We start from the raw sequence: 26,301 nt of genomic DNA, 5'->3' as shown, positions 1-26,301 counted from the left end.
ACGCAACTGACGGAACTCAGCAAGGTACCTTAGTACTAATAAACAAATTGCTGTTCAAATAATGAGAAAGATTGTCGGCGACAAAAGGTCGATTAATAGGCTATCGATCGGTAAGCGTTAGCTACAAAATACCGATTAATCGGGTATCGGTCGGTAAAGTATTAATTTTTCTGCGTTGAATCCCACACAACGTGACGTGAAATTCGATCGATGTCTTCGATCGGTACATCGTCTCTCTTCGCGAGATCTTCCTTACGCTATCTGTCCTTCCATTTTTCTTCTCTGTCGCATCTTACTCGGCCACATTCGACTCGACTTTACCAACAGCTGCGTTTAACTTGGTGTTGCCGTGAGCGTTCATAAAGTTCATTAATTAGCTGAAATCGCGGATAATTAACGTTTAAAACACACTTTAGCTGGAAGTAATTAGAAGGTTTAAAGTTTAACGTTAAAAGTTGACGCAGTCTCGTGTTGCGCGTAGCTTGTGCTCCGCGCTAGAACTCGAGCCGCTTTCCAGCCACGCTTCAATCTTATCGTGTCCTTTATCATAGTAATTGTAGCGTCGTATCCGGTCGCGAAACGAAGCTGCTTCCAGTGCCCCCGCCTCCAAACAAACAGGATACACCCACTCGGAAATATTTGCCTGGCCGAATTATTGTCTGATTTCTGTAACGCGAAACTCTAATCAATCTATTCGCAGTTACGCAAAACGACCGTTTCCGAGTGGAAGCCCGAATTAGATCGGTTTGTCCAACGATCTGACTAACTGTCGTAACGCACGCGACGGAACTCGGATAAACTTTCGCGCGCGGTTCTTTTCCTTCCAGAAATACGTAACGAACAACGTCCACCTCATAGGAATCACTGTATCTCTGACAATGGCAAGACGTGGAGTCTATGGTATCGTTTGAACGTATTTGCAAAGGTCAGGATGTTGCAGAAGAATCGTGGAATGAAGCATAAAGGCAAGAAGTTTCGGAGATCATTTTATTACAAAACCCCCTTCTTTTTTTCTTCGCTCTTTCCTTTCGTCCCATTTCCACTCTGTGATCCTCGGTCCAATCATGGTCAATCGCCATGGCGAAAGTTTCAAACGTATAATTTCAAATTCGGGGCAAGGTCGTGGTATTCTATTTATTTTTAAATATCAAATGCGCGTGATGAATTGATCGGCGAATTGAAGTAGCGCAGATCTGTACAAGGTGTGCCGCCAGACACGAGGCAAATAGCAAGGTCCATGTGTAGGGTCCGACCTGGATAGAAAAAGAAGCTCGGACCGAGGGAAGTGGTCGACCTGAATTTCAACGAAACTTTGCCAATTTGTAAGAGGGGCGCCCAAGGTACCAATAAACTCTTTAATTCGGTTGTTTCTGCCGCTTCTTCGCTCGTTTGCAGCGGACTGGTCGCTCGGACCTTCGATCATCGAGATCGTCCGAGGACGAAAGAATCGAAAAATTAGAATTTACGAAACTTGGCATCTCGCTAAAAGGTTTCAGAAACCTTCAGTTTATTCGTATTTTGCATGGGTTGCTTTTTTCGGAAGGTAGCTGCTCTATTACGTTCGTTACCTCGCTCCGAGGTTGGCTTGAAACTCTACCTCGACTCCGAGTATCGCAGCAGATTTCTTCGTACGAGTCTCACAGGACGAAGGAAGAAAAGAGCGGAAGATGAAAATGCGTGCGATGATTCAGTCGGGGAGACGCTACGCTTCGCGTAAGTAGTAGAGTACCGTCCATGGTCCGGCACACGCTACTGCAACATGCACTGACCTTGGCTTTATGGTGGTCGAGCACGCTGTCGGTAGATGGATCAGCTGACGGGACATGGTGGAAAAGGAGGAAGATGGAGCTTACCAATGGTAAGGTAGAAAGTGTATGGAAAGGAAAGTAGAGGAAAAATGTGAAAAAATGAGGGAGAAAGGAAGAGACAAGGCGAAGAGGAGAATAGGGGCAAATGAAAAAGGAGAAACTGGAAAGTGGGAGTTGCCGGTGAAGGGCCAGGATCAAGAGTAGCTGTTGGGGTGCCGGCGGGGTGGCTGGTCCCTCGTAGAGGGGGGCGAGGGTCGGCAGAGAGGGATGTATTGATTGCGTGCGGTTAGTGCGACAAGGAGGGTTCTTCGTGTATTGAACAGAGACAGACACAGGCTGAGTAGAAAGGGCTGTAGGAGAGAGCGAGAGAGACGAACAGCGCGAACACAGGCTGGTGGGTGCAACGGGGAGTTTCGTACAGGTGCGAGAGGGAGTTGGTAAGGTAGGACGGAGGAGGGGGATGAGGAGGGGACTTGAATTATAGCAGAAGAAACAGACGCGGAGATAAGGAGCGAGGCGAAAGGTGGACAGCGAAGATAAAAAGGGAAGAAGAACGAGAGACGGGAAGACTAGGAACCAGACTACGCTCGTGGTAGCCAGGGGGCATTTGCATAAAGCGAGAGGAGGAAATAAAGAAGCCGGAAGAAACGGTGAGCCAGGTCACGTAGGGAGAAACGGAAGTGGCCGGAAAATAGGAGATGATTACGCGACGGATAAGACGTTAGAAACGTAACGAAAAGAAAGGTAGACCGGGTAACAGCGTTCGGACGAGTAGGCTAAACGTTCGAAAGGCAGGAAGCGCGATAATCGCGCGCGAAGAAAAAGAACGACAGAGGAAAATACGAAACGTCGTAAAAGATATCATACAGCGTGTAAGAACGTTCTTCAAAGACGTAATCCTTCTCGATTGCCGCTGTTGGATGTTGCTGGTATCTGTTCTGGCGCGGCATGACACGCGTAGCGAGAAGAACGAGACGAGAAGTGGCCGGTGACGCAGCTGGCAATCGCATAATCTGGTTATTGAGATTCTTAACGCGCGCAACGAGGAGGGAAGATGAAAAGAGAGAGAGAGAAAGAGAAAGTGAGATCAATGCCGTTACACTGCAATGCTGCCACATGCTATTCCATTTCCTTCCGGCCGGGTCGAGCGCGACCCGAAGTTTCACGGAGGGTTCGTCTACTTACATGGAACGGTACGTCGCGTCGCAGCGATGTAGGTCGGCACGATGGTGTCATGGAAGTCACGAAGGAGGAACGGGCGAATTCCAATGACCGACCAGCCGAGATCGAACCGCCTCTTCGATCAATGGGCCGCCGACATTGATTTCCACCCATTTACCCGACCAGCTGCACGCCTTTTTTTCTTATTCGATGAATGAACCTGCAGCACGGACTAGAAACTCGTTACACGGGGGAACGCCGGCTTGGAAAACGTTTGCCGGGGATTAATTAAGCGTCACCGATCGTTAGGCCGAGTTCGAAGTTGTTTTTGTTACGCTATCGATTGGAAAATCCCTTCGGAGGATAGGCTTTCCGGAAATGATTCAGGGACGCTCGAATTCTATTTTCACGACGGAACTTTCCAGTTGATTCGTATCCCTTTCGTGCCAGATATTAACCAGCCAACGAGGCAATTTTTTTCTCTGCGTAAACCACCAACGGACCGTTTACTCGCTCGTTATTCGTATTTTTCACTCAGAAATCTCAAGTCCAAACTACTTGGGAAATATCTTCTGTCAGAGACGCGAGCCACGATGCACAGCGATGCTGAGGTTCGCTTCGCGTTCCGCGATCCTTACGGCCCATCTCCTCTGTCTGGAATCGTCAGGCGAATAGCTCGCGCGACGATGTAAACCAATTCGTCCTCGGTTGCTCGCTTGTCTCTTCTCTCGAGACTTTGCGAACTTGTCCGCCCGAGTTGCTTCAAGTTGCAGCCACCGATTTAAGAAGAACGATCGTTTGGCTAAAGTTTGTGTTTACGTGTTAAAATAGCGAAAGGCGCAGGGACAGGAAAATACGAGAACAGCGACGATCAATGAATGGGTGCGATCGATCGAACGAACGGATAGCCATCGAAAGCGTGTGCGTAGTTCTGCTGGAAATCGTCAGGTATTAACACGTATCTGGCTCGGCCACTTTTAACCAACGCCGTGGTAGCACTGTTGGAGAAATGTAGATGGCGTGGCAGGCAATACGAGGCAAAATAAAGCAGTGGTGCACGCGTGGGCCACTCATTCATAATCCGACATGAATATGTAGCACCAATACCTCTTAGTCGTTAGCGAGTAACGCGAACTGCGAAATATCGTGCGACAACCGTATGAAAAGCTAGCGGAGTACGTGGTCAACGTTATCCGGTGTCACTACGACGTACTCCATCTTGTAAATCGATGCGAGACCGTGCAGGCGAGGCGGGAAAAAAGTAGAGGGACCACGGCAACCAAGGATGAAACATGGAAGAAAAAAAAAAAAAAAAAAAAAGAGGAATCCTGTAGATTCGCCAATGTAGCCGAGTTCGACTTCATTGATCGAGCAACGCGACCGCGTTGTAGATTTCAGTCGTCGATTTGTGTCGCATGGAAAATCCGAGAAAGCAATGGAACCGAAACGGCGAGATTCATCCGCGCGACTCCGCAGCTTTCCGATCGATCGCCACTGACGTTTTTCTCCGCGTTCTCGTCTCGCTTTATTCGCGGTAAATAACGCGCCAAGTTGTAGATGAACTGGCAGATTGTCGGCCCGCTTTCTAACCCTTTGAGGCGCGCGTTGCTCGCGCGACTTGCGAGCCAAAGGGGAAACCAGATCGAGTTTCGTAATTTCAAGGGAATCGCGGGCTGCATCGCCGGGCCGAAAGAAATCGACGAATCGAGAGACTGGAGCGCCTGCAAACCGAAATATCTTACGTGCCATGTCTTCGCTGACGTCAGCGTTATACAATTTCCTTGGAAATATCGTGCGAATTACGGCTTGCGATTCGTTACTGTTCGCCGATGCTTTGCGCTGGAGCGCGATCGTCCTCTTACGTAAGCCACGTTCGTTCCGCAATTCCATTTTTCACAGCCAGCTTTTATACATTCGTAACTTGTCGATATTCCTTGGGAACGTGCTTATGGTTATGCGTTTAGCGACCAATAGCGTACACATGTACAGTTTTTCATCCGACCTTAAAATTATCAAATTTCCATGACCACGCCAAAAGCACGAGCTTTCGTGCAACGAAAATCAGGAAAGTGTGGGATTCGCGCAGCCAGTCGTTGCCCGCTAACGGAACTAATACAACGCCTGTATCCATTAATGATACAACTTCCTATTTCATCGTTAGTACTCTTAATGAACGGAAATATCGATTAGACGTTCGCTTCTCGCCGACTATTGCTCGTAGCGTAGGCTAAAATGCGTGCTTTCAACGTGACGGATTAAGCTGATCGAGCACGTGACACGGGTATACGTTCTAGACGATACATTTCACACAATCATTGTTCTACGTCCGTGTAACTTTTTCCAACAACTGGAAACCAGGTTAAGAGATCGGTATGTTAATGTTGCTTTGAGGATAACCGCAAGTCCTTGAAATTGCCAAAGATACAACAACCGTGAGAAATGATGGAATTGCGTGGTCGATGGGAAAATTCAAAAGCGAGTAGGATCGGGTATCGTCGGTGTTTGGTTGGGCGAACAGAGAAGCGCGACTACTATCGATCAACGCTGGCAAAAGTCCCCTGGAGAAATAGCGATCGCTGGCAGGAGAGAAGGATCGGGCGCAAGATTAAGTGGTGCAAAGGGAAAAAAGTCAGACAGCAGGAAAGAAGAAAGGGAACGGCGCGGCGGTGGACTAAGTCAGCACGGGAGGAGTGCGCGCGCGGTCGTGTTTGAGCGCGCGCGTTGAACAAATGGCGCATGGCCGACGAACGGATACGAGAACTCACGAGGACGAGCGTCTTTATCGTTGTCGATGTCGTCGTTGTCGTTGTTATTGCGAACGTCGTTAGGCTACGAACGTATCTGCAAACAGCCGGATGACCTGCGGCCCGATTTGTCATGGTCGTCGAAAGACCATACGAAACGAGTACTTTTTGTCAGCGTGCTCGATCGCGACCAACGGTCTGCCTTATCCGCAGAGGGGGGAGAAGGAGGACCGTGAACTGGGGGTGGAGGCCGAGGTGGGGTTGCGGAGGGTCGCGAGGATGCTCGAGGGGAGGGTGGCAGAGGGTACACCTCGTTGCCCAGCATGATTACGCAACAGCCATTGATCTCCTCGTGCCTATAGTCGAAACCTCGTGCTCCCCACGATGCCGGACTAAGTCGCGTTCCTCTCCAGGGACAGCGTATCGCGCTTCCACTCGCTAAATTTCACGCTGCCGCGAGGCTGGCTGGTCGTCCAACGATCATCGCGTAGTGAATTTCCCATTGTTCGTCGCATGATCGGACAAGCGTTTCTCGTTGCACGTTAGCACAGGTCCGACAGCGGGCCGACGCACGCTCGCCAGTCACACCTTGGGTGCTCGTCGAGGTTGGCGGATTAGCGCGTAATCGGCGCGCGATAGTCCGCCGACGAACTTCTTTGCCTCGCAGATGCGTACGGTTTCGTGAGACGAACGACGAAACAGAGAGAAAGAAGGCGAGCAGGCGGGTAGTAGGGGCGGGCGAGGGGGAGGGAGACGGTGGGTGGGGAGCGTAGTGGGGTGCGACGATTGGAGCGAGCGAGAAAGGAGAGTCGAGCAGGTGAAAAAGTGAGAGTGAGAGAGCGCGAGGGGGAGGGAAAGAGAGGCAACGAGGTATTTGTGGAAGAGCGCAGGTTTGTAAGCAAGTGGAGGAGAGGAGGAATAGAAGGGGAGAACGCGTAGAGTCGGGTACAGGGTGAACGGAGAAAAGAAAAACATCGGTGAAGAGAAAAGTAGGCATAACGGATGTGGCTGGCGTTTATAGCGAGCTTTTGTTGCAACACCGCGCCTTCTATTCGCGATATTTCTTTGTCGGGTAGTTGCCAGCAGCAGGGCGATCTCTTCTCTGCCACCACCACCACCACCACCACCACCACCGATAGCAGCAGCAGCGGCGCGACCGCCACCACCGTATTACGAACGAGACCCACCTCCACCGGCGCCAACTTCCACCGCGTATCCTCCACTGGCGCTTCGGATACGACAAAGACAGACAGAGAGAGCTAGAGCGGGAGAGAGTGAGAAGGGTGAGAGGGAAGGAGAAGGGAGCGAGGGAGGGAGAAAAAGAAGGAGCGAGCGTGTGCGGAAGGTAAAGCGGTGGCGGTAGGTTTCTCAGACGAGTTCTCGTCGGCGTAGCGCAAAGGTGGAACGGAACGGAAAACTACTCTGTCGGTCGGTCCGTGATCCTCGTGGTCGGGTGTGAGGCGCGCGTGCGAGCGAGGCCGAGAGCGAAAGGGGGCAGGCGCGAGCGGGGCGATCGGACAGAAACGGGTACGTGCGTGGCGATCCGAAACGGCGAGCGAGAAGGAAAAGAGGAAAGAGGCGAGAAGGAAGGAGGAGGGAAGGAAGGAAGGACGGAAGGAAGGAAGGAAGGAAGGGAGGAAGGAAGGGAGGAAAGAGGAGGGAAGCGAAAAGGAAGGAGACCCGCGGAAAGATCGCACAGTGTGTCAGTGTACCGAACGGTGCGTTCAGATGATAGGTGCCTCCCGGTGGAGGCGCTTCAGTCGGCCGGCCGCGATCCGTTTGATCGAGATTTTCCGCGCTGCTGCGACGACGAGACGCGTGTCGCGGCCTCCGTTCGCGTCCTTCCGTAGCTCGTCGTCCTCTTTATGACCGTCGTCGTGGTCGTCCCCGTGACCGAAGGCGTTGTCGTCCTTGACAACTCGGTCTCGTTCGCCTGGCCGTAGTTACGCGTCGAACGGATCTCGATGGCTCGTGCGCCGTGGATGCCACCGTGCTCGACCCGCCTCTCCACTCTCGTACCTTCGTTCGTCGTCGTGGTCGTCGTGGTCGTCGCCGCCGTCGTCGTCGTCCCCGCTTTCGTTCCGCTCGCTTCTCCCGTCCACCGACACTACCACCGTCAGTGATCGCGAGTGAACGATGCGTCAGAGTAACGGAACGTACCGCGTCAGTTAACGGTTCCTGTATGTCTTCTCTTCTCGTCTCATCTCTTCTCTTCTCGTCTATTCTCTCCTATCCGTTTTGCCACGTCGCGTATCTCTTCGTTCTTTTTCTTTCTCCTCCCTTGGACAGTCCGCCGTTGCTCTTTTCTCTTTCGATCGAAACACGGCGAGCAGACTGGCGAACTGTTGTGCGCGGATAAAAAGAACGCGCCGTCACGGTAAAAGGGAGAATCGAGCGAGAAGGGTGCGTGTGCAAGCGTGCGAGTGCGCTGCTGAAAGAAGGGTGCCAGGTATTATTATAGCGAAGAGGAACGAGCGTGTGAGCGAATGATAGGCGATAAGAAGCGAACCGAGTGCGAATGGAGATGTAAACGTTAAACGACTGGAACGATAGAAGGGAAACAAGGGGAAAAGGGAGAGAGAGAGAGAGAGAGAGAGAAAGAGAGAGCGAGAGAGAGAGAGAGAGAGGAGAACAGCGAGTGGAGAAAGGAGAAACACAGGAGGACGATCGAGGAGAAGGGAAAAAAGAAAAGAACGAAGGGAGAAGGGAAAACGGTGGAGAATGGATTTTCGGTGGGATTGAAAAAAGAGGAAAAGAAAGAGGGAAAAGGAAAGGAAAGAGAGAGCGAGCAGCCATTTTGATAGGTGGCTGTGTGTTGTGCGCTGCTGCCGCTACTGACTGCGCTGCTGGTGCTGCCTCTTAGCGTCGCTGATCATTGGTGTTCGCGTCACAGTGATCGTTTTTCATAGTGCTCGTGCTGGTTCCTCGTGGTGGATCGGTCTCGTGTCGGTGTCCGTTGGTGTTGGTGCGAGAGAGCAAACAAAGTTGGACAAGGCCGAAGCGAAAGGGAGGAGGGAAGGAGGAAACGAGAGGGACAGAGGGAGGGTAAGAGAAAGAAGAGAAGAGGAGGGTATGCGATAGACAAGGCAAGGGCGGGTTGGGGGCGGCGAGTAAAGGAAAGGTAGAGGAGCGCGAGGGAGAGGTGGAAAGGGAGGGGTAAGGAGGTGGAAAAAGGCAAGGGAGAACTCGAGAGGAGCCAAGAACTACCGGTGTACCGAAACATACGTACTACGGGGTTGCGAGTCGCAGAGTCGTGAGTTGGTAGTGGTGCGAAGAAGAAGGAGGAGGAGGAGAAAAGGAGGAGCAGGAGCAAGAGGAGAAGGTGTAGGAGAAGTTGAAGGAGAAGTAAAAGGAGAAGGAGGAGAGCGAAGTGGAGAGGAGTGGAGAAGCATCATCGGGTGCGTGTTGTGCGGGGGTGCACCGCTCTTCGGGGGCATGGGGCTCGGGAGGGGGATCCGCCCCCTCTCGTAACCGCCGCGAAGCGCCAAGATTTCCCGCACCGAGTTCATCGAGAAATGGGGGCTGACCCCTGTCCTCAAACCGAGGCAGGACCTACGCCCCCACCGGAATAGTGCGGAGGAACACGGGGACACGAGGTACGACCACTAGCCATCCACGTCTCTCGTTCTCTATCTTTTCGATCGGTCGATCGTCAGAAGTTACCTTTTTTGCATGCGGACCTGCGTTATTAACTTCCAAACAACACCTTATGTTCTTTCTATCACTTTGTACTACTCTGTACCATTCTCTACTGTTCTCTACCGTTATCTACTGTTACTATGTTACTGTTAAATATCGTTACTATGTTACACACGGCATCAAAAACCGCTGATCGTCCGCCACCGTTCATACGGTGCATTTGTTCATGATCTAGCGTAGTACAGTTAGACTGACACGGTTTAAACGTTGTACGCGATCCCTTTCAGTTATTAAGCTCGCGTAGCCACTTAGCGATAGCTCGTTAGTCCACAGCTTCTATTTTAGACACTACCGATCGCTCGAACGTAGATGCGAATGCTTAGACTAGGAAGTTTCTTTAGATCTTCTTCTCAGCGAGTTTCTCTTTATACCGAGATCCGTGCGCCTGCCGTAGCGATCGCGATTCCGCAGATCCAAGAATAGGTACGTGCGCGTGATCGCCACACAATAATCGAACGTTTCGCTTTCACGCGATAGTTATGGTCGGACAGAGCGAGGTTTTCGAATGTCCGGAACGCGGCGTGTTCTAACGTGTAACTCGAGTTTATCTCTGCAACGGGACGCTGCGTAGCTATCGCCACTAAAATACGTTTACGACTCGGGCTCGAGTGTGGCACAAGCAAACAGACGGAGAAGACGATGGCGAGAAGGAAAGAGGGTGGATACGGCCGCGATACCGACAACCGTATCTCCATCCGCTCGTTTCGTTTTTCTACGAGAACGTGGTCGTATCTATTCCTGTTTACGGTTGGTGGCATGATTCGCGTGATCGACGGCCCATGTTTCACGCCTCGTTTGTGCTCGCGTTCTCGCTCTTGTCTGTGTACGTGTCCGCTACCGTGCACACGGCAAAGGCTGATGGCCGAAGGAAGGCGAACAAATGACCAACGATCCGGAAGCGTAATACATGTAACAATTTTATACCCGGCAATTCATATTGACATTCGATATTTGCTTTCTGTCGTCGCCTCGTTTCTCTGTTCCATTTCCGTAGCACGCTGGAATTTCTTGATTTTCTATTTCGTTCGATTTTTACACCCCGTTTTTCTTTCCGGTTCCCTTTGCCTTCGCTGGTGCGCGTAATTGCGCGAGAAATTTCCACGTTCCGTCGCGATATTTTTCGACAACGCGTCACGTCACGTACTTCACCATAGCTCGTTTCAACAACGACAGACAATTCCACTTTCCGCGTATCGACTTTTCCCCATCGAAATTCGCGAACGATCCATCCTTTCGTTAAACGCACGCGTTCCTTTCGTATAACGCGATCGAAAGTTACACAAGAGTCGGACTCGTGCTCGGGAAAATAAACCTCAGCTATGTAGCAACGCCTTACCGCTCCTTCGACTCCTCTTCACCGAGATCCGAGACGCGTGAACCAATTACGCTAATACTTTCGCCAGAAATTATCGACTGCTGGAAAGGTCGGCTATCTCTAAAAATACCCGGACGTTGCTCAGCGACGTTCGGACACCGAGCAAAGCATTCGTTGCACGCGGAACGCGCGTTAGTCTTCGCGTGTCGCGTATACGTGAGAACTCGCTTTCCGTCTTTCTCCAAAGACAACACGGTAATATTCGAGAAACTCGACTGGAATTTACGTGGCGATGCGGCTATTCTTTGTCGGATTTCCAACGCGCCAGCATTTTCAGCGTCAAAGCCGATTGCCACGTTGAATATCGAAGAGCGTGGAACCAGTCGTTCGCTGTAATTGATTACGATGAACAAACGATGTTAACGAGAGCTGCCGTCTATTCGACGTGTTCGCTGATGGGTCCATTACGACCACTACTTGCATAAATATTTATGAACGTAACCCCAGCGGTGGGGCGCGTACGTGTAATGGCGTTTCGATAGACACCGGGGCGGTGGCTGTTTCGCTAGATAATTTTGGTCGCGATCGCGTATCGCGCTTTATTCACATCGTTGCAGTATAATGGATCGCCGTTTGCCTACGAATCTCTCACGCGAAGATGAACTAACGAGCGAGAAAGCAACGCCAGGTGTTTGCGTGTAACGGAACAGAAACTCACGAAACTGCTTTTTCAAGCTCGCGCGATTTTCGCGTTCGAAGGAAAATTCGCAATGGGAAAGTCGGACATGGAGGGAGCAGAGGGGGAGGCAGCAAGAAGACAATAGCGAAAATTACGATCGACCAGGCTAACTCGATTAACGGAATCGATTAAAGTCCATGCTTTTTTTTCAAGTAGCAAAACGAATTAAATCGAATAAATTTACGAGGTAATTTTGACTTTCTCTTGGAACCTGCGCAAGCTTCTTCGAAACGATATCTTCGACGAACGCTCTACAAACGTAAGAAATGCAACGTACGAAGGTAAAAAAGTTCCAGCATCAAATTACACGACTTTCTACCCGAATGGCTGTGAGCCAAATTGCCACACGATGACAATGTGACAATGATCGATTGTCAGGTTTAACAGACAAACGTATTTCGCTCGTGTGTGATACACGAAGTAAAACAGAGTAAGAAAGAGTCTGGCCCGGAAACGAAGCTAATGTCGCATACGGAGGTCTGCTTACTCGAACGAGATTCGTGCGACGAACCGCGAAAAAGAGGGAAAAAGGCTGAAGCAGCGTCGAGTTTTTCTAAAGGAAAAGGTGGATGGCGGATCACGGTGGAATGCACGCGGCGGAAAGTGGCTGCTGCGGCTGTTCTCGCCTTCGGTCGAGTGACGGTTTTTTGCTTGGTTTTTCGCGTTGTGCGTTAGAACGCACGTAGGCGGCCCGCACTCGCCAATGTTTGCCCTGTGACAAGCCTGTTCCAGTGGTCGCGTGCTTCCAGCAGAAGCACGTGTGTGCTGCCCTCGCCAAACCAACCGTCCTGAAGCTCTTGGAAAATGCTCGCTTGCCTCGCGAGTCTTCAGCTTCCGCGGACCGTACGAACCGCAAAGTGGTTGCGATAAATTTTAGGCTGCATTCATGCTCCACGACAATACGCTACTGCATTTCAGCTAATTCAGGTAAACGAGAATAAGTGGTGCAATTGACGTGGAAAGCGAGGCTGGCACGTTTACGTACAGAAAGTTGCGCAAAGAAATCGCAATTACAATTTTTCGAAAAACTATAGAAATATTAGCTGCTGGTTCAAATATTGTTTTTGTACGTTTTATATACGGGTTTTTCAGTAAGTCGTCTGCTGAAACTCTCGTGTATGTTATTCTTGGTTAACGAGACGGCGGATTTTGCCATTGAAGCGCAAAGACAGATGACAAACAGACAACGTGAGTACGCATCGTTAAACGCGATTTCATTCCGGGCAATGGTTTGAAATGGAACGAATTCGGCGATTTAAGTGTGGCGCATGCAAAATCCTGTCCGCGGATCGATCATTCGCGTTTGTTCGTTTTGCCTCGTAAACCTCGTTACGATTACCAATTATTCTACATCCTCGTACGGGTTTCCGACAAAAGCAATTGTTCTGCATTCCCTAGCCTTTGACTTTCTGCATTACCCGAGTTCAGCATTGCTAATTACGTTGAACCGAGCTACAGCGTATCCAGCGTCTCCGTCGAACGAATAACGCCGCTGTGCCTGTTCGAAAATTCCATCGTCTTCCCTCGTTCGAATTCGGCAAAATATTTGAAAATTGGGAAAAGGAAAGGAACTACTTCTTAGCGTTTGGAAAGCTGAAACGAGCGCAAATTCGATGTTGGGTCGAAGCACTGGTAGGATTCAGATGACTCGATGGCGTGGAAAAAATGTGCAGCATCGAATTTTCCGGCGCTCTTGGCAACGCTCGATGCTCCAAGTAAGTGTAGTGCTCGAGGAAATCAGGCGACGCGCGGCGGGAGGCCGCCTTTTCGTCTAACAGCTCGAACCTCTTTAATGACTCGAAGCGAGCTGACAGAGTACGCCCTCGATGACCATCGCGGTTCTCGAGAACGCACGATCTCAGGGGTCGACGAAGACGTCGTTAGTGCCTCGATTCATCTACCTCGTCCGCTAGGGAACGTTAGAGCGAGCTTCGGGGATGCATGCGGTGTCAGCTTTTCTCTTCGTCGTTCTCACAGTTTCGCCACTGATCTCTCTTAATGTGGGTCAACTCTGTACTGGATTATGCTGCAACACGAATGCACGCGCACGATTTTCAAAACGAGGTCTCCGCCACAGATACTCGGCAACAGCAAGGGAAGGTCATCGGGAACACGGGGCGCGTTTGTAAATTCGGCGATAGTGCAATTGGTCGCACGAGCTTAAAAAAGCGAACAGCCGATAAGGGAAAGTTAACCCGTTGCCATAACATTAACACTTTATCTGCTACGTGGGTCATATATAACCCACGGTTTCTCATGGACGCCACGGTGGTCATTGGTGACCGTCATTCAACTTTTTACAGTTGTAAAAATTGAATGAAAATTGACAGTTAGGGCATCTTGAATATAACCGATGAATAGAAGATACTTTAAAATAAAAAGTACCCCATTGAACAATTAAACATTTTTATTAGATTATCAATAAAGAAAAATGAGAACAAATCTTGCATCTAACGGTGCAGTGTGTTAAAGTACTGGCGTCCTGAGCGAAACGTGTGATTTCGGCGTGGCAGTCATAGTGTTAATACTTTGCCACGTCACCCGTATTCGGGTGACAGCAAAGTTTCCGGTAGTACCGCATTCGGATGACGCTTAAATGACTACTTGCGAAGGATCATCGTAGGTATTTGAAAAGATATTCCAAAGGAAATAATAAAACTATTGGATTGTTGTAAAAGTAATACGATAATGATTTATTAAAGAAATTATTTAGAATGTAAAACTTTAAACTCGCAAAAATCCTGCCCCGTATGTTGCTGTCGAATGGTCAGGAAAAGAGTCGAAGCAACGTAGACAGAGTGTCGGAACTTGAAACATGAGATCGTGCGACTAAGTAGATAGCCGCGGCCGTGTTTAGAAAGAAGACAACATTCGATACGTTCATACGTGGCCCGAGGCTAACACTACGAGTGAGACTCGTGATATTCACGTTTGGCATAAGATCGGACTACGAGCCTCACTCGTGATATTCGGGTTTCGCTCAAAATTTTCGTCACGGCTCGTATGGCAAGAGAGGTTGACGTGGTAACGCAGCTAGCTACGAGTTTCTATTGTCTTGACAATTAAGTGATTGCGGATTTTATCATTAGATGGTAATAACAAAATCCGCAATCACTTAGTTGCCAACCCAATAGGTTTGGCGCTCCCCGTAACGTCCGTCACACTTGCGTGTTCCGCTGCTGAAAGACGTCCGCCACGTTTGTCGGCATCTCCTTCTTCGGATATATAATTGTAGCAGCGAATGCACGCTTTAATATCGAGGACGCTTGTATTCTATTTTTGCTCGGAACGATAGGGTAGCTGTTTACCAGCCAATGAGTAAACGAAGGAGAGCGCTTCCGCACTTGGAACGCACATCACGCGTACATTTTCTCAAAGAAACGCATTATAATTGGATGCAGCAATGGCGACAGCTTCTCTGAACGCCCGACCATAAATTCCTTAATATCAGTTCGCGTGCATCTAACATTTTCCGCGCTACAAGGGGCATGACCATTCCGCAGACAAACGTGCATTCCGTGTACGTCGTTCGACGTACGCAGCTTCTTTAACGTGGCCGTGAATCGCGATTCAGCGCTCATTAATTGCCTGGGACGTGCAGCGTATCAGACGAGAACCACGCAACACCCAGCTAAGAAAATAACGAGCGTTTACATAAGACGGCCATTCGGAACGACCGTGGCGGCCTGTAGTGGGGAAACTATCGACGCTTCCGATGACCGGCAATTACGCGCCACCCTATTTTCGCGGACGAGATGTCCGTCGATTTTCTTCGTCCATCCGCGACTAAAATATTACCCACTAACTTCTTTATTTTCTAATCTTCCAAGCACTGAGATTCAGATTTTCGTCTTAAAGTTCGCAACAGCATCGAACCCGTCCAACACGTTCAGCAAAAGTCTCGCTGTACTTAACACTTTACCAACCGCTAGCGGTTCAACAGCATACGCACGTCCGACCGGCAACTCAGGCGCAGATTCTCCTTGGCGCTGGCTCTGTTTTGGTTTAGACTCTCCAATACCATTCTTTTCGTTCATCGCGAACGGTAAGTTCTTCAAATTGGTATAAAACTGTGGGAGCTTACAAAGCAACGCGACTGACGCAACTGAGCAAGGTATCTTAGTACTAAATAACAAATTACTGCTCAAATAATGAGAAAGATTGTCAGCGACAAAAAGCCGATTAGTAGGCTATCGGTCGGTAAGCGTCGGTGAGAAAAACCGATTAATCGGCTATCTGTCGGTAAAGTGTTAACCGTAACGCTGTTCGCGTACTGTGGTGAACTGTGTCGCGATGTTTGGTACCGTCGTGAGTCATATCAGAGTTTCCTCTCGTAATTACTTTTTCTCTTTCAAATAATCTTAAACCACCTGCATAAACGGAGAAAAGAGTAGCGCGATCGCGTCGATCGACATTTCTCGCAAATAAATGAACGAAGCGCTATCGCGCTGCATGGCACGATCCGACACGAGTTCTTAAAAACCCCTGCCATTAAAACGATTAATCTTCTTCGTCAGTCGATGTCTTTGTTGCTCGTCGATATCTTCACCGACAGGCGTCCTAGGAAAATATCCTGCGGCACAGTCGGCATTCGCGGTCCAACGCCACCAATTTTGCCTATCACTGTCCAATTTACAGCGACTCGACAATATTCCTGATGCTCTGTACGTTGTGTAATGGTAGCGTTCGATGCCTATTAAGGCGGACTGCAGTCACCGGCAGAAGACAAACGTCAGACGTGTCAGCGTGTAATTGATAATACCTGAGCCGACCATCACCTTCAGCCGCAAGTTAATTCTATTTGCGGCCTCCGTCTGCAAGTACGCGGACTTGCTCGGAGAAAGCTTGGAAACTTGCGTTTTCACGGGACGAGTTCTTTCTTCCTTAAAGTTTTACATTCTAAATAATTTTCTTAATAAAACATTTTCGTATTACTTTTATAACAATTCAATAGTTTTATTACTTCCAGTGGAATATCTTTTCAAATACCTACGACGATCCTTCGCAAGTAGTGAAATAAGCGTCACCCTAATATGGATTATGGATTATATGGGTATGGGTCACCCCCATCAGAAACTTTCCCGTCACCCATACTTGAGTGACACGTGCAATTTCGTAGATGCGCTGTAGCTTTGCGATGGAAGCTAGGCCAATAGTTATCGAGGCTGGTTTTTAGAATTTTTTCGCTCGACCTATGCCAAACTGTGTCCGAATTGCGACTCTCGTGAATGTCTCGTCGGTTTTCATAGGAAACCTGTCGGCTGATTTCCATAAAATCAGAGTGTACGCACGTGTATACTATTAGGTTGGCAACTAAGTGATTGCGGATTTTCTCATTAGGTAGTAATGATAAAATCCGCAATCACTTAGTTGCCAACCCAATAAACGAAGTCGGAGCGACATTGCTTTGCTCGGAGAATTTCTTCTCAAATCTTCAACAGGCCTGAAACGAAACTACGCTTCCGTGGAAAGAAGGCGCTTTCAGGTATCTCGCAGTCGATGGTTTGCTAAGGCATTTGTAGCCTAACAATTGTACTGGATTCCACGGCGAGTAAAGAAAGGCCACGTTGTAACGTTATTACGTCGGACAAAAAGCTGCAGAAAGTCGGACAAATATGAGAAGCCGATTCTCTGTTTCGCTACGATGCTCGTTGATAAAAGCCGTGTAAGAAGAATCCAGACTTTCGTCGTTTCTCATTTCGCCGGATGCCAACAGACCCGTGTTTCACGTAATCCTACACGCTGCCGTGAGGTCATTGCTGATTCGCCCACTGATTCCAGCGTCTGCAACAAAAAGTAGAATGTCAGTTGGCAAAAGTAGGATCTCCGTGGATTAACTTGGCCCTGTTGTCGCCTTACCATCGAACTCTCAAGCAGAAGCGATGGAAGAGAATTGGCCGATGTAACATGCCAAAACGATATGCAACGATCTACGTAAATCATATGGCAATTAGGAGGATCATAAGCCGCGTGTATTCGATTTCTCTATTACGCGACTTTTGCCCCGGTTAGGCTAACGAACAGAATCGTTACTCGCCTCGATAGCTGGCCTATTCCGAAAGATACTACTCCGCTCGTAATTTTGAAATAGTATTCGTGTATCGTGGAGAGGATCAAGGGCAATTCGACCGTATTTCCGATCGACTGACCGCGGCCAATCTTTCATTGGCGTTGGCGAGATCGCGTAGTTACGTGTAGTGCAACATCTAATTAAGTGTTTGTTCGATCGATGGTGTGGAGTATGAGTGCGAAGTAAGAAACTGATAGGACTTCGGAATCTCAAAGAACATCGAAACTATCACAAATCCGCTCAGCTGTAATTTAATTTTTCCATCGGCCATCGTGTCATTTTAAATGACAGCTGTAGAGCTGCCACGTTTCAGAATCTTTCAGACAGACGTTCGATGTAATTTCGAGAACAAAGCGTAGCCGCGTTCGGGATGGCTGCGTCGTGTTGTTTGTTTAATATCGCGGTGCGAATTGTTGCGAAAAGTAACTCTTTATCGGTCGTGTATCTTCGGAACGATGTTTTCCTTTCAGTTTCGAAGATAGAAACGTTTATGGCACCTTGGCGGTTATACCGCGTGCCCTGCCTTTCAAATACAAAACACGCGTCAACAAACACGCGAAGCTTCGCTCGTTAAATATCGTGCTATTTCTGACCAACCGATCGCACCTCGTTCGTACGACGAGTTGCGTCTAAAAACGGTTCTATCCAGTCACACGTATCCGAGTAAACGGACGAAAATATAAAAGGCGAGGACCCCGAGTGACGTCTCGACATTTAGAAGCTTTAAATCCACCTAGTGAAACTAGCTAGATTTTCTCCAGCCGAGCAGGATCCAATCGTACGCAAACATATCGCATTTCGAAACACAACAATGCTACAGAAAATAAAACAAACTTGCCAACGTTCCGTGCTCTTTCGATTTTCACGAGCTGTGTTTCTATTAATGCCGAGGCTTCCGGATGCGAGGCTTGTCCACTTGAAATATACCTGCAACGTTTCGCCAGATGTTTCGCCACTGACGCCTGTTTTCACGACCTGCTCATCTACATTACGTAGTTTCTGCTTTCGTCGCGGATAAATGATAGCCGACCGACCACCGTTTCGGATCGGAAGGGCGCGTTACGCGTGCAGTTGCAAAGTCTTCGATCCACAGGATCGTCGTGTAACATCTATTGAGTTTGGCAACTAAGCGATTGCGGGTTTTGTTATTAGTACCTAATGACAAATCACTTAGTTGCCAAACCCAATAGTTTGCCCCGACCAACTTTCCAACGCGCGGCTTAATCAACGTCGTATAATTTCATTTAAATCTTTTTTCCTCTCCGATGACCGTGCGTTGTGGGTGGACGCGATCGGAAAACGAGGAAACGTGCGATTAACTTTGCGATACGAAGGCAATAGAAACGAATTGCAATTTTCACGGGGACAGAATGCGCATTGCGCAGCCGATCGTGAAACGAGGACGGTGCGTGTCTGTTAATTAGCGATGCGCCGTTCATATTCTCGTGGTGGGACGTGGTGTCGTTGCACGCGCGCTTTTGCTCGCTGGACAACCACAGAGCACATGTTTTCTGGGTCACGGTACAAGACGTCCGACTCGTTATTTCCGCGAAGCGATGCGCTATTTTCAGTCGCTCTTCGGATACGTGGGCTTCGAAACGAGTCCTTTTCCCCGCAGTCTCTCCCCCCTCTTTCTTTCTCTCTTTCGCTCACTCGTCCCCATTGACGACTGGAAATAAACTGTTCTTCGCGACGCTGACAATGCGAATGGGTTTTCATTCAACCTGGTGCACTCTTCCTTGTTGCTGCATCTTAACGGAAATACGATCCGGTGGATAGAAAAGGAGACGATGAATACGGTTGTTCCCCCAATTAGGGAACATCAAAGTTGAGAATATTAATTGCAGTCCCTTCGAGTGCTTGTTAATTGACTTCTATGGACGATCGTCTGGCAGGAACAATGGCATTGTAACAACGCGGCCAACAATGATTCGCCGAGCTGGATTTTTATTTTTGTCTCGGTTGATCCACCGCTCGGTAGAATGCCTCCATTGTGCTGCGTATACGCTCTGCGTATTAACGAGCGAATCCGAATTAATCCTTTCAGCAAAATATATCTCTACATCGCGTGAAAAGCGTATAGTATAAAATTCTTCGAACATCGTGCTGAACATGTTTTACAGTGTCGAAACGACTACGGTTACTTTGCGAATTTATCATGTTCGCTTTGGAGATCGGAGCGCTTTCCAAAGAAAATCCTATCGATAGGTGTAGAATCGCAAAAATAGAAAATTCGTTGTCGACAGGAGGAGTCGTGTAACTGCAAGTCGAGTGACATAGCTACGATCGCACGACGAACACGGCATATCAGTTTTAATCGTTCGCAGCGATATTAGAAGTAATTCGATAAGAAAGTGAAATTGCAAGCAACGCCACAACGTTCATTCACTGGTTTTCGCTTTCCAAAGGATCAGCTGACGTGAACGGACTAAATGTTTTTTCGGTCGGTTCTGGTAACCGAAGAACGAGAGGAAACACGTGCTCGTGGATGCATCGTGGCGGCGCGGCGTATCTATTTTTGCGACACATCAAGCTATTCTCAGTTACGCTCCGACTGCACAGAGTGCATCGACTGTCATCGGTGCTCTAGGAATAAACCATATCCATCGCAATGAACTAATTCGTACGTTACATGTGCGGCTCTATATCTTCTTCTGTGTTGCGTGGAACCGCAGCGTCAAGTTTCCCCTCCACTTACATCATCGATAAATTTTGATAAATAGTTGACCGTAGTGGTACGTAATAAACGACAAAATTGAAATATTGATTTTGATGCGGCCGCAGGCCGAATGTATCGTCACATCGAGCGACGCTACGAGGCTCTTCCTTTTTTTTATTCGAGGAAACGTTCGTGTTTTGTGTCTCATCATTGCCGTGTAATCAGAGCAGTGTCAGGCTCGAGTGTCCGACGCCAATTGACTCAATCTACTCGCGAAAGCATCCACGCTACGCAGTGTATTGGCTGTCCGAAATGTTTCTTTTGTTTTATGAGGAAATAATAGACGCACAACGTTTTTTCTTTTATGTCGAATTACGTACGATATTTGATAATTGGTTTCACGTTTGTATGAAGTTGCATTGTTGTAAAAAAACACGTTTGCGAAAGAAAGACACTTTCCGGACAACCTAACATATAGGTTCACATCTTTATACACGTCTCACCTGATAATTAATATTTTCTATATTTTACACAACGTATGTTTCATGTGGCTCATTTTCTAAAATTCGCATCTCTCAAGTCGTAGCTACGTTACGTTCCGAGAAGTTACGTAGACAGCGGCAAGAAAATCGTATTTTAATGGAATAGTTGTGGTTCCAGCGAGATAGTTAACCGGAAATTGCGTAAACTTACCGGATCGATATTCGTGCAAATGAGTTTCTTGGTCGAATCTCCTCACCGAAGAAATATTCTCGTCGATCTCGATGAAAAGACAGCTAGGCGATACCGTGAATAGAAAACGTGGAACACTTGGAGGAAAGCGGCTTTGAGGAGAAATTTACGAAAGGTCCGCGAACAGCATCTGGCATCGAGCAGAGACCGCAGCTAACTAACAAAGCGCTTTCAACCCGGAAAATTCGTCCGGCCAAGCTCTCCTTTGTTCGGCGTGGCGCGATGCCCGTAGACGATTCATTACTCGGAGAATCGTTGCGTTTCCTCAGCTAATCTGTCCTTTATCTCGCGTTGGAATCGCTGCCGTCCTACGACGAGTAGTGCGAGTAAGAAACATTTGTCTCTGAGCACAATGCTCGCCTGTGGCGAGCGATAAGAACACCGCCATCGTCTTCGAGAACTCGTCCGTGACGCGATAACAATTAAACAAGTTAGTTCAACACCGACGCTGTTCCCTGAATGTGGCAATGAAAAAAACGGAGAATTCAACTGCAACGAAACGATTTAAAGCAAAAGACATTTCGAAGGAAAAAGCGGTGCGCAACAGCGAGAAGAATGTCGGGAATCGACCCAGGACCATCGCGACCCCGTCAAGTGGAGCGTGGAGATGCTGTTTGGCGGAACATCTCGCTCGTACTTTCCGTTTTCTTTCGCTTTGTTTCTTCTCGCGCCTTCTCACTTTGGCCGTGCAACATCTCGACGCCGCCTCTTCACCATCCTCGCTCCCCTTCCAAAAGGAAATTCAGCGAAAGCTCGGTGATTCTTTTCCGAAACGTTCGGTCGTTTCGCTTACATCGCCACATTCGTTTCAACTTAATCGCAACGATGCATATAACATTCTCTTACGATGGTTGTGCGAATGCAACCAGACAAGTGCGATCTGCTCGATGCTACGAAAGCTACGTAGAATTTCGTACGAAGCCGTAGATCGAGCCGTAAGTTTCACGAAATCTTTACATTTTCATTTCACCCGAATGGAAGATGATTCGTTGGAAAGAGGCAAATTTCCAGCCAAGGCTTTCCAGACGATCATTTGTAATCGTACAATCAATGATTATCTGCGAAGCATCGTATCATCAAACGATTAAAATCACTGCGAAAGCAGCGAAATAAGGAAACGCGATCGCAGTTCTCGAAGTTCGAGAGAGACCTAACTTTGAACGAGGTAACCGAGCCACATGGAACTTCGCTTGTGAAAGAATATTCGTCACACCTGTGCTGGAGTGAACGATTGAAAAACAATGATTCTCGAGTAACGCGGATTCCTGGCTAGCAGCCTGACACTCGTTATTTCAATTGCTCATGGGCGAGTGTTGATTAAGATTTGCGTAATCAACTGGCGTGTTGCCTGTCGCACGGCAATCGGCCCTCGAACTTCCGCTCGAAATGGATCCGCAGCTTTTTTCCACGGCGTGGGTCACGCGAACTTCCTTCGAGAAAAGACGGTGAATTCGACGATCCAGCCGATTTATGGGGAAAAATTCCCCATGTCCTGTCAAAGTTCCCTGGAACATCGCGTCAACCCATAAGCGTAGTTGTTCGGACTTCGTTCACCAATGCAATTCCATGCGTCTCTCTCTCTCTCTATCGGCGATCTATCGAATCGCATTAGCCCTGGCCCTAGATTTTCCACTGCAGTAGACGGCTAATTAACGAACGTAGGCCATCGATAGCCGATGTTACCGACTTCCTATTCTCTATGTCTGTGTGTCTATGTATTCCATTGATCCACTTTAGTGATCGAGTAGCTCGATCGGCGTTAATTCTTGATCGATCTGTCACTTTACCGATCTATCAAGCTATCGCAGTCTACTAGACTGTCGACCTAGTGGCTTACCAGTCTAGTAGCTCATTAAGAGAATAGCTGGGTATAGGGGCTGTTAGCAGTGCAGAGGTAGCGCAACCTAGTTTTCGTTTGTACGTCTTATATACAAGCAGCGTGTTTCGTGTATGTACATATGTATTTATTATCGCTGGCCATGATCCGCGGACACTTTAACCACGCGGCTGTCTTTGTTTTTCAGATCGCTGCCGAAACTCAGCAGCCAGGACGAGGATGGGCCGAACCCACACACCCAATACACAGGCGTCACGCAGTTCGAGCCCATACCGCACGATCATGACTTTTGCGAGAGGGTCGTCATTAACGTGAGCATCTTCACTCTCTTACCGCCTCTTGTCCACCTTGTGGCGACTGCACGTAGCACTCGCTTTCGATTCCACTCGGATTTCCCTCGGATTTCCCTCGGATACGCTGTTACAGTGTGTTTCCACGACGAGTGTCGAACGTTTGTTGCGTTTCCTTCGCCAAGATCAAAGGAATATCATATATGTACGAAGAAAGATGGACAGAAACGACGGCGAACGTTCTTGTCGAGTAACGATTTATCTTTTGGCCAGTTTCTTTTCCATTTTCCAATCCAATTAACGCTTTGACTGCCGCGTGGGTCATATATGACGCACGTATATTACAATTGTAAAAATTGAATGAAAATTGACAGTTAGGGCATTTTGAGTATAACCGACAAATAGAAGATACTTTGAAACAAAAAGTGCCCCATTGAACAATTAAACATTTTTATTAGAACATCCATAAAAAAAATGAGAACAAATGTTGCATCTAACGGTGCACTGTGTTAAAACACTTTAAACATAAATGTGGCTCATCGATACAATCTGGACGATAGGTGGTCACCTTTTTGGTCCGATTCTTAGCAATTTTTCATTCTAACTGTTTAACTTTTTTTATAGCACTCTCTGCAAAGTTTTCGTGCCAGGTACGCTTGCCCTTCTTTCTTCTGCATTTCGTGTCGCTATTTTTGTCGAATAAATATATTTGACGGCTCTGGTGAATGGCACTGCGTAAGGTGCGTTGCGAGTGCCATTCTAAAATCTAATATTTTGATTTTTGTTTTTGTTGCATGTTTATAGAGTGTCATCGCGTTTGAAATTGATGTATTTAACAACAGCTCTAAAGCTAATTTTATATATCACTCGAGGATTCTTCTACATGGTGTAGAATATACTATCATTCGATCTGATAAATCTGCAGCACATTTTCCTCTGTTGTAATCTACCACTACCATTGGTTTATCAGAAACATAATTTTTTTTCCGGACCTCTACCATTTCAGCCGAATATTTCGTCGAAATCATAAAAATAATCATAATACTGTTTACTAATATCTTCTACACGTTTCAACAATATATTCTGCACGTTTTGCTCACGACGAAATAACAAATGCGAATGGTTTGTTGAAATAAACGAAGCCCTGTTATAATATGTCGCTATCAACTGTTACCAAGGTGCCACGGTGGTCACCCGTGACCACCAATAAGATAAACGGTCCATTGGGGAGGAATATTGTCTTGCACCATCAATTTGTTATTATTTTGCCATTATATGCTTTGAATAATAAAAATACTTCCGTGGCGCCCTCAGCGAAACACGTGATTTCGGCGTGGCAGTGAAAGTGTCAACTATCATAGCAACTGTGAAACGATGCCGAGGTATAGAAGACGCGACTGAAACTTCGAAGACTCGAAATTACTCGATCGAATTAATGTAAATTTCGTCGCGCCTTCTTCTGCGCTGTGTTTGCAACGTGCAGTGACAAACGGCGCCAGTTACCTTTCACGTTTCTTCCATTCAGCGATTTATCAGATAATTGTAGTCGAAATTCATAGCCTCGTAGCTACGAGCTGCAACTCAGCTTGACAGAAAATCTCGCCGCCCGTATCCGATCGTAATTGTCCGGAATAACGAAGCGTACTTGTCGCGATATGTCAAAGGAAAGAAATAAAAGCGTAGAAGAGAGAGAGAAAGAACGAAAGAGAACGATGTAAATCGTTTCTCGATTCGCTTGCCGAGTAAACAATCGTCGTGATAGGATATATCGTTAGTTGCGATGTGATCGTTAACCAGCCAGCCCGGGCCGCATTCAAATCGATTTCCACGCGTTTTTCATTCAACGACTGGCGCCGTTTGCTCGCTGCGCGTTCCTCCGTATACTTCTTTTCTTTTCGACTAGGCAAGATTATCTGAAGACACGAAGTGACCTACAGACCGTATTTTGGCAGTCGTCCAAGTTCGTCTTGGAATCAGGGGCAATATAGTACCAAGGTCGTATTGTGTGAACGGAATTATCTGTCCTCGTGGATGACACGACTGCATTGCGCCAATTACAGTAAAACCGTTCGATCGTTGGTGGAAAAATTCGTCATACCGATCGTTCACCGCCTCTTCCATTCCTTCCGTGTTTCTCGTCTCCTTATCGCATATTACGAACGCGATTTGACAGCACGTGCGAAATTATGAAAACCGATTTATCGACTATTGGTCTTTGTTTCGTCGCGTATTCTACGATCTTTGTTCTCTAAACTACCAGCAGATTGCGGCGCACTGTATCTTTACCGTATGTTCATCCTCGTCGTGTTTCCTTCTCGTCGCAACGTAATTGTAAATTGGAGACGCGTGCGGAGCACAGAAAACGATCGCCTTGAAAAATCGTGACCACTCACGGACGTTCGATAAATATCGAGCGGTGCAGTCGGTGGACGATGCACGCGCGTGTGTTCGCGGATCCAATCCAATTTCTGTTCTCGACGGGCCGCTCGTCATCCTGATGCACCGCGGTCCCGTCCTTTCAATCCAATCGCACGCTATCATCTTCAAAAAGACTAATTGCACTTTCGAAATAATAGATTTTTATGCCCCGCCTAAATCCCCTACGCCTATACAACTTTCCTCCCTCGAATCTGTGTGTACCGGCGCAAATGCAACTCGCGATTCCATCGATAACGATAAAGCAGGTAAATTTCTCAGTCGATACAAAAGATCCTCATTATCGAAATGAAAGGGAAATCACGGCAGCTTGTTTCCCTCGTTCGACCAGCGAAACTCCATATTTAACGAAACATCTGTTTGTTCAATTTCAATATTTCCGCGAGACACACGTCTTTGCCTCGCCAGAAGCCAAGAGAGCTATTGGCTTGGCAACTAAGTGAATGCGGATTTTGTCATTAGGTAGTATTGACAAGATCCGCAATCACTTAGTTGTCAATCCTTGGACGAGATGTAATCGTCGAACAGCGGCGGTGTAGCTGTGCACTAGCGACGCTGGTCTTTCGACCGACATTATCGATAAAGCTGGTCGTGCCGCGACAGTTATAACCGATACTTCTTCTTTTTCTTCTTAATCGTGCTAATGGCAGCACGCAATTAGCCTAGTTTCGTTTATTAGTTTTCCGCCGCGGCCAGCAGCATCGAAAGAAAGTGGTTGGTTTTTGAGTTTCAAAACAAATCAGCCGCACCCGAGCTGTCCTTTTCCCCCTCGTAATTGACATTACGTTGCCGCACACTGGCTAACCACTGG

At 47.9% G+C, this 26,301-nt stretch overlaps 1 protein-coding gene across 16 annotated transcripts in view; it reads left to right on the top strand.

The window, feature by feature from the left end:
• Window positions 1-26,301, top strand: part of LOC132916703 (potassium voltage-gated channel protein Shaker) — a 186,894-nt gene that overhangs the window by 137,950 nt on the left and 22,643 nt on the right. For all 16 annotated transcript variants that reach the window (XR_009660171.1, XM_060976950.1, XM_060976951.1 and 13 more), the window contains one exon: window positions 22,952-23,075. Coding sequence is in view for 15 of the 16 variants with exons in the window: in XM_060976950.1 (XP_060832933.1) it covers window positions 22,952-23,075 (124 nt within the window). In the remaining variant the exon portion in view is untranslated. The remainder of the gene's footprint in view (window positions 1-22,951; window positions 23,076-26,301) is intronic.

This window comes from Bombus pascuorum, chromosome 2 (assembly GCF_905332965.1).
Source record: "Bombus pascuorum chromosome 2, iyBomPasc1.1, whole genome shotgun sequence".
In the NCBI taxonomy this organism is placed as follows: Eukaryota; Metazoa; Arthropoda; class Insecta; order Hymenoptera; family Apidae; genus Bombus; species Bombus pascuorum.
Note: the sequence above shows the minus strand (reverse complement) of the source record. Positions and strands in the feature narration are given on the sequence as shown.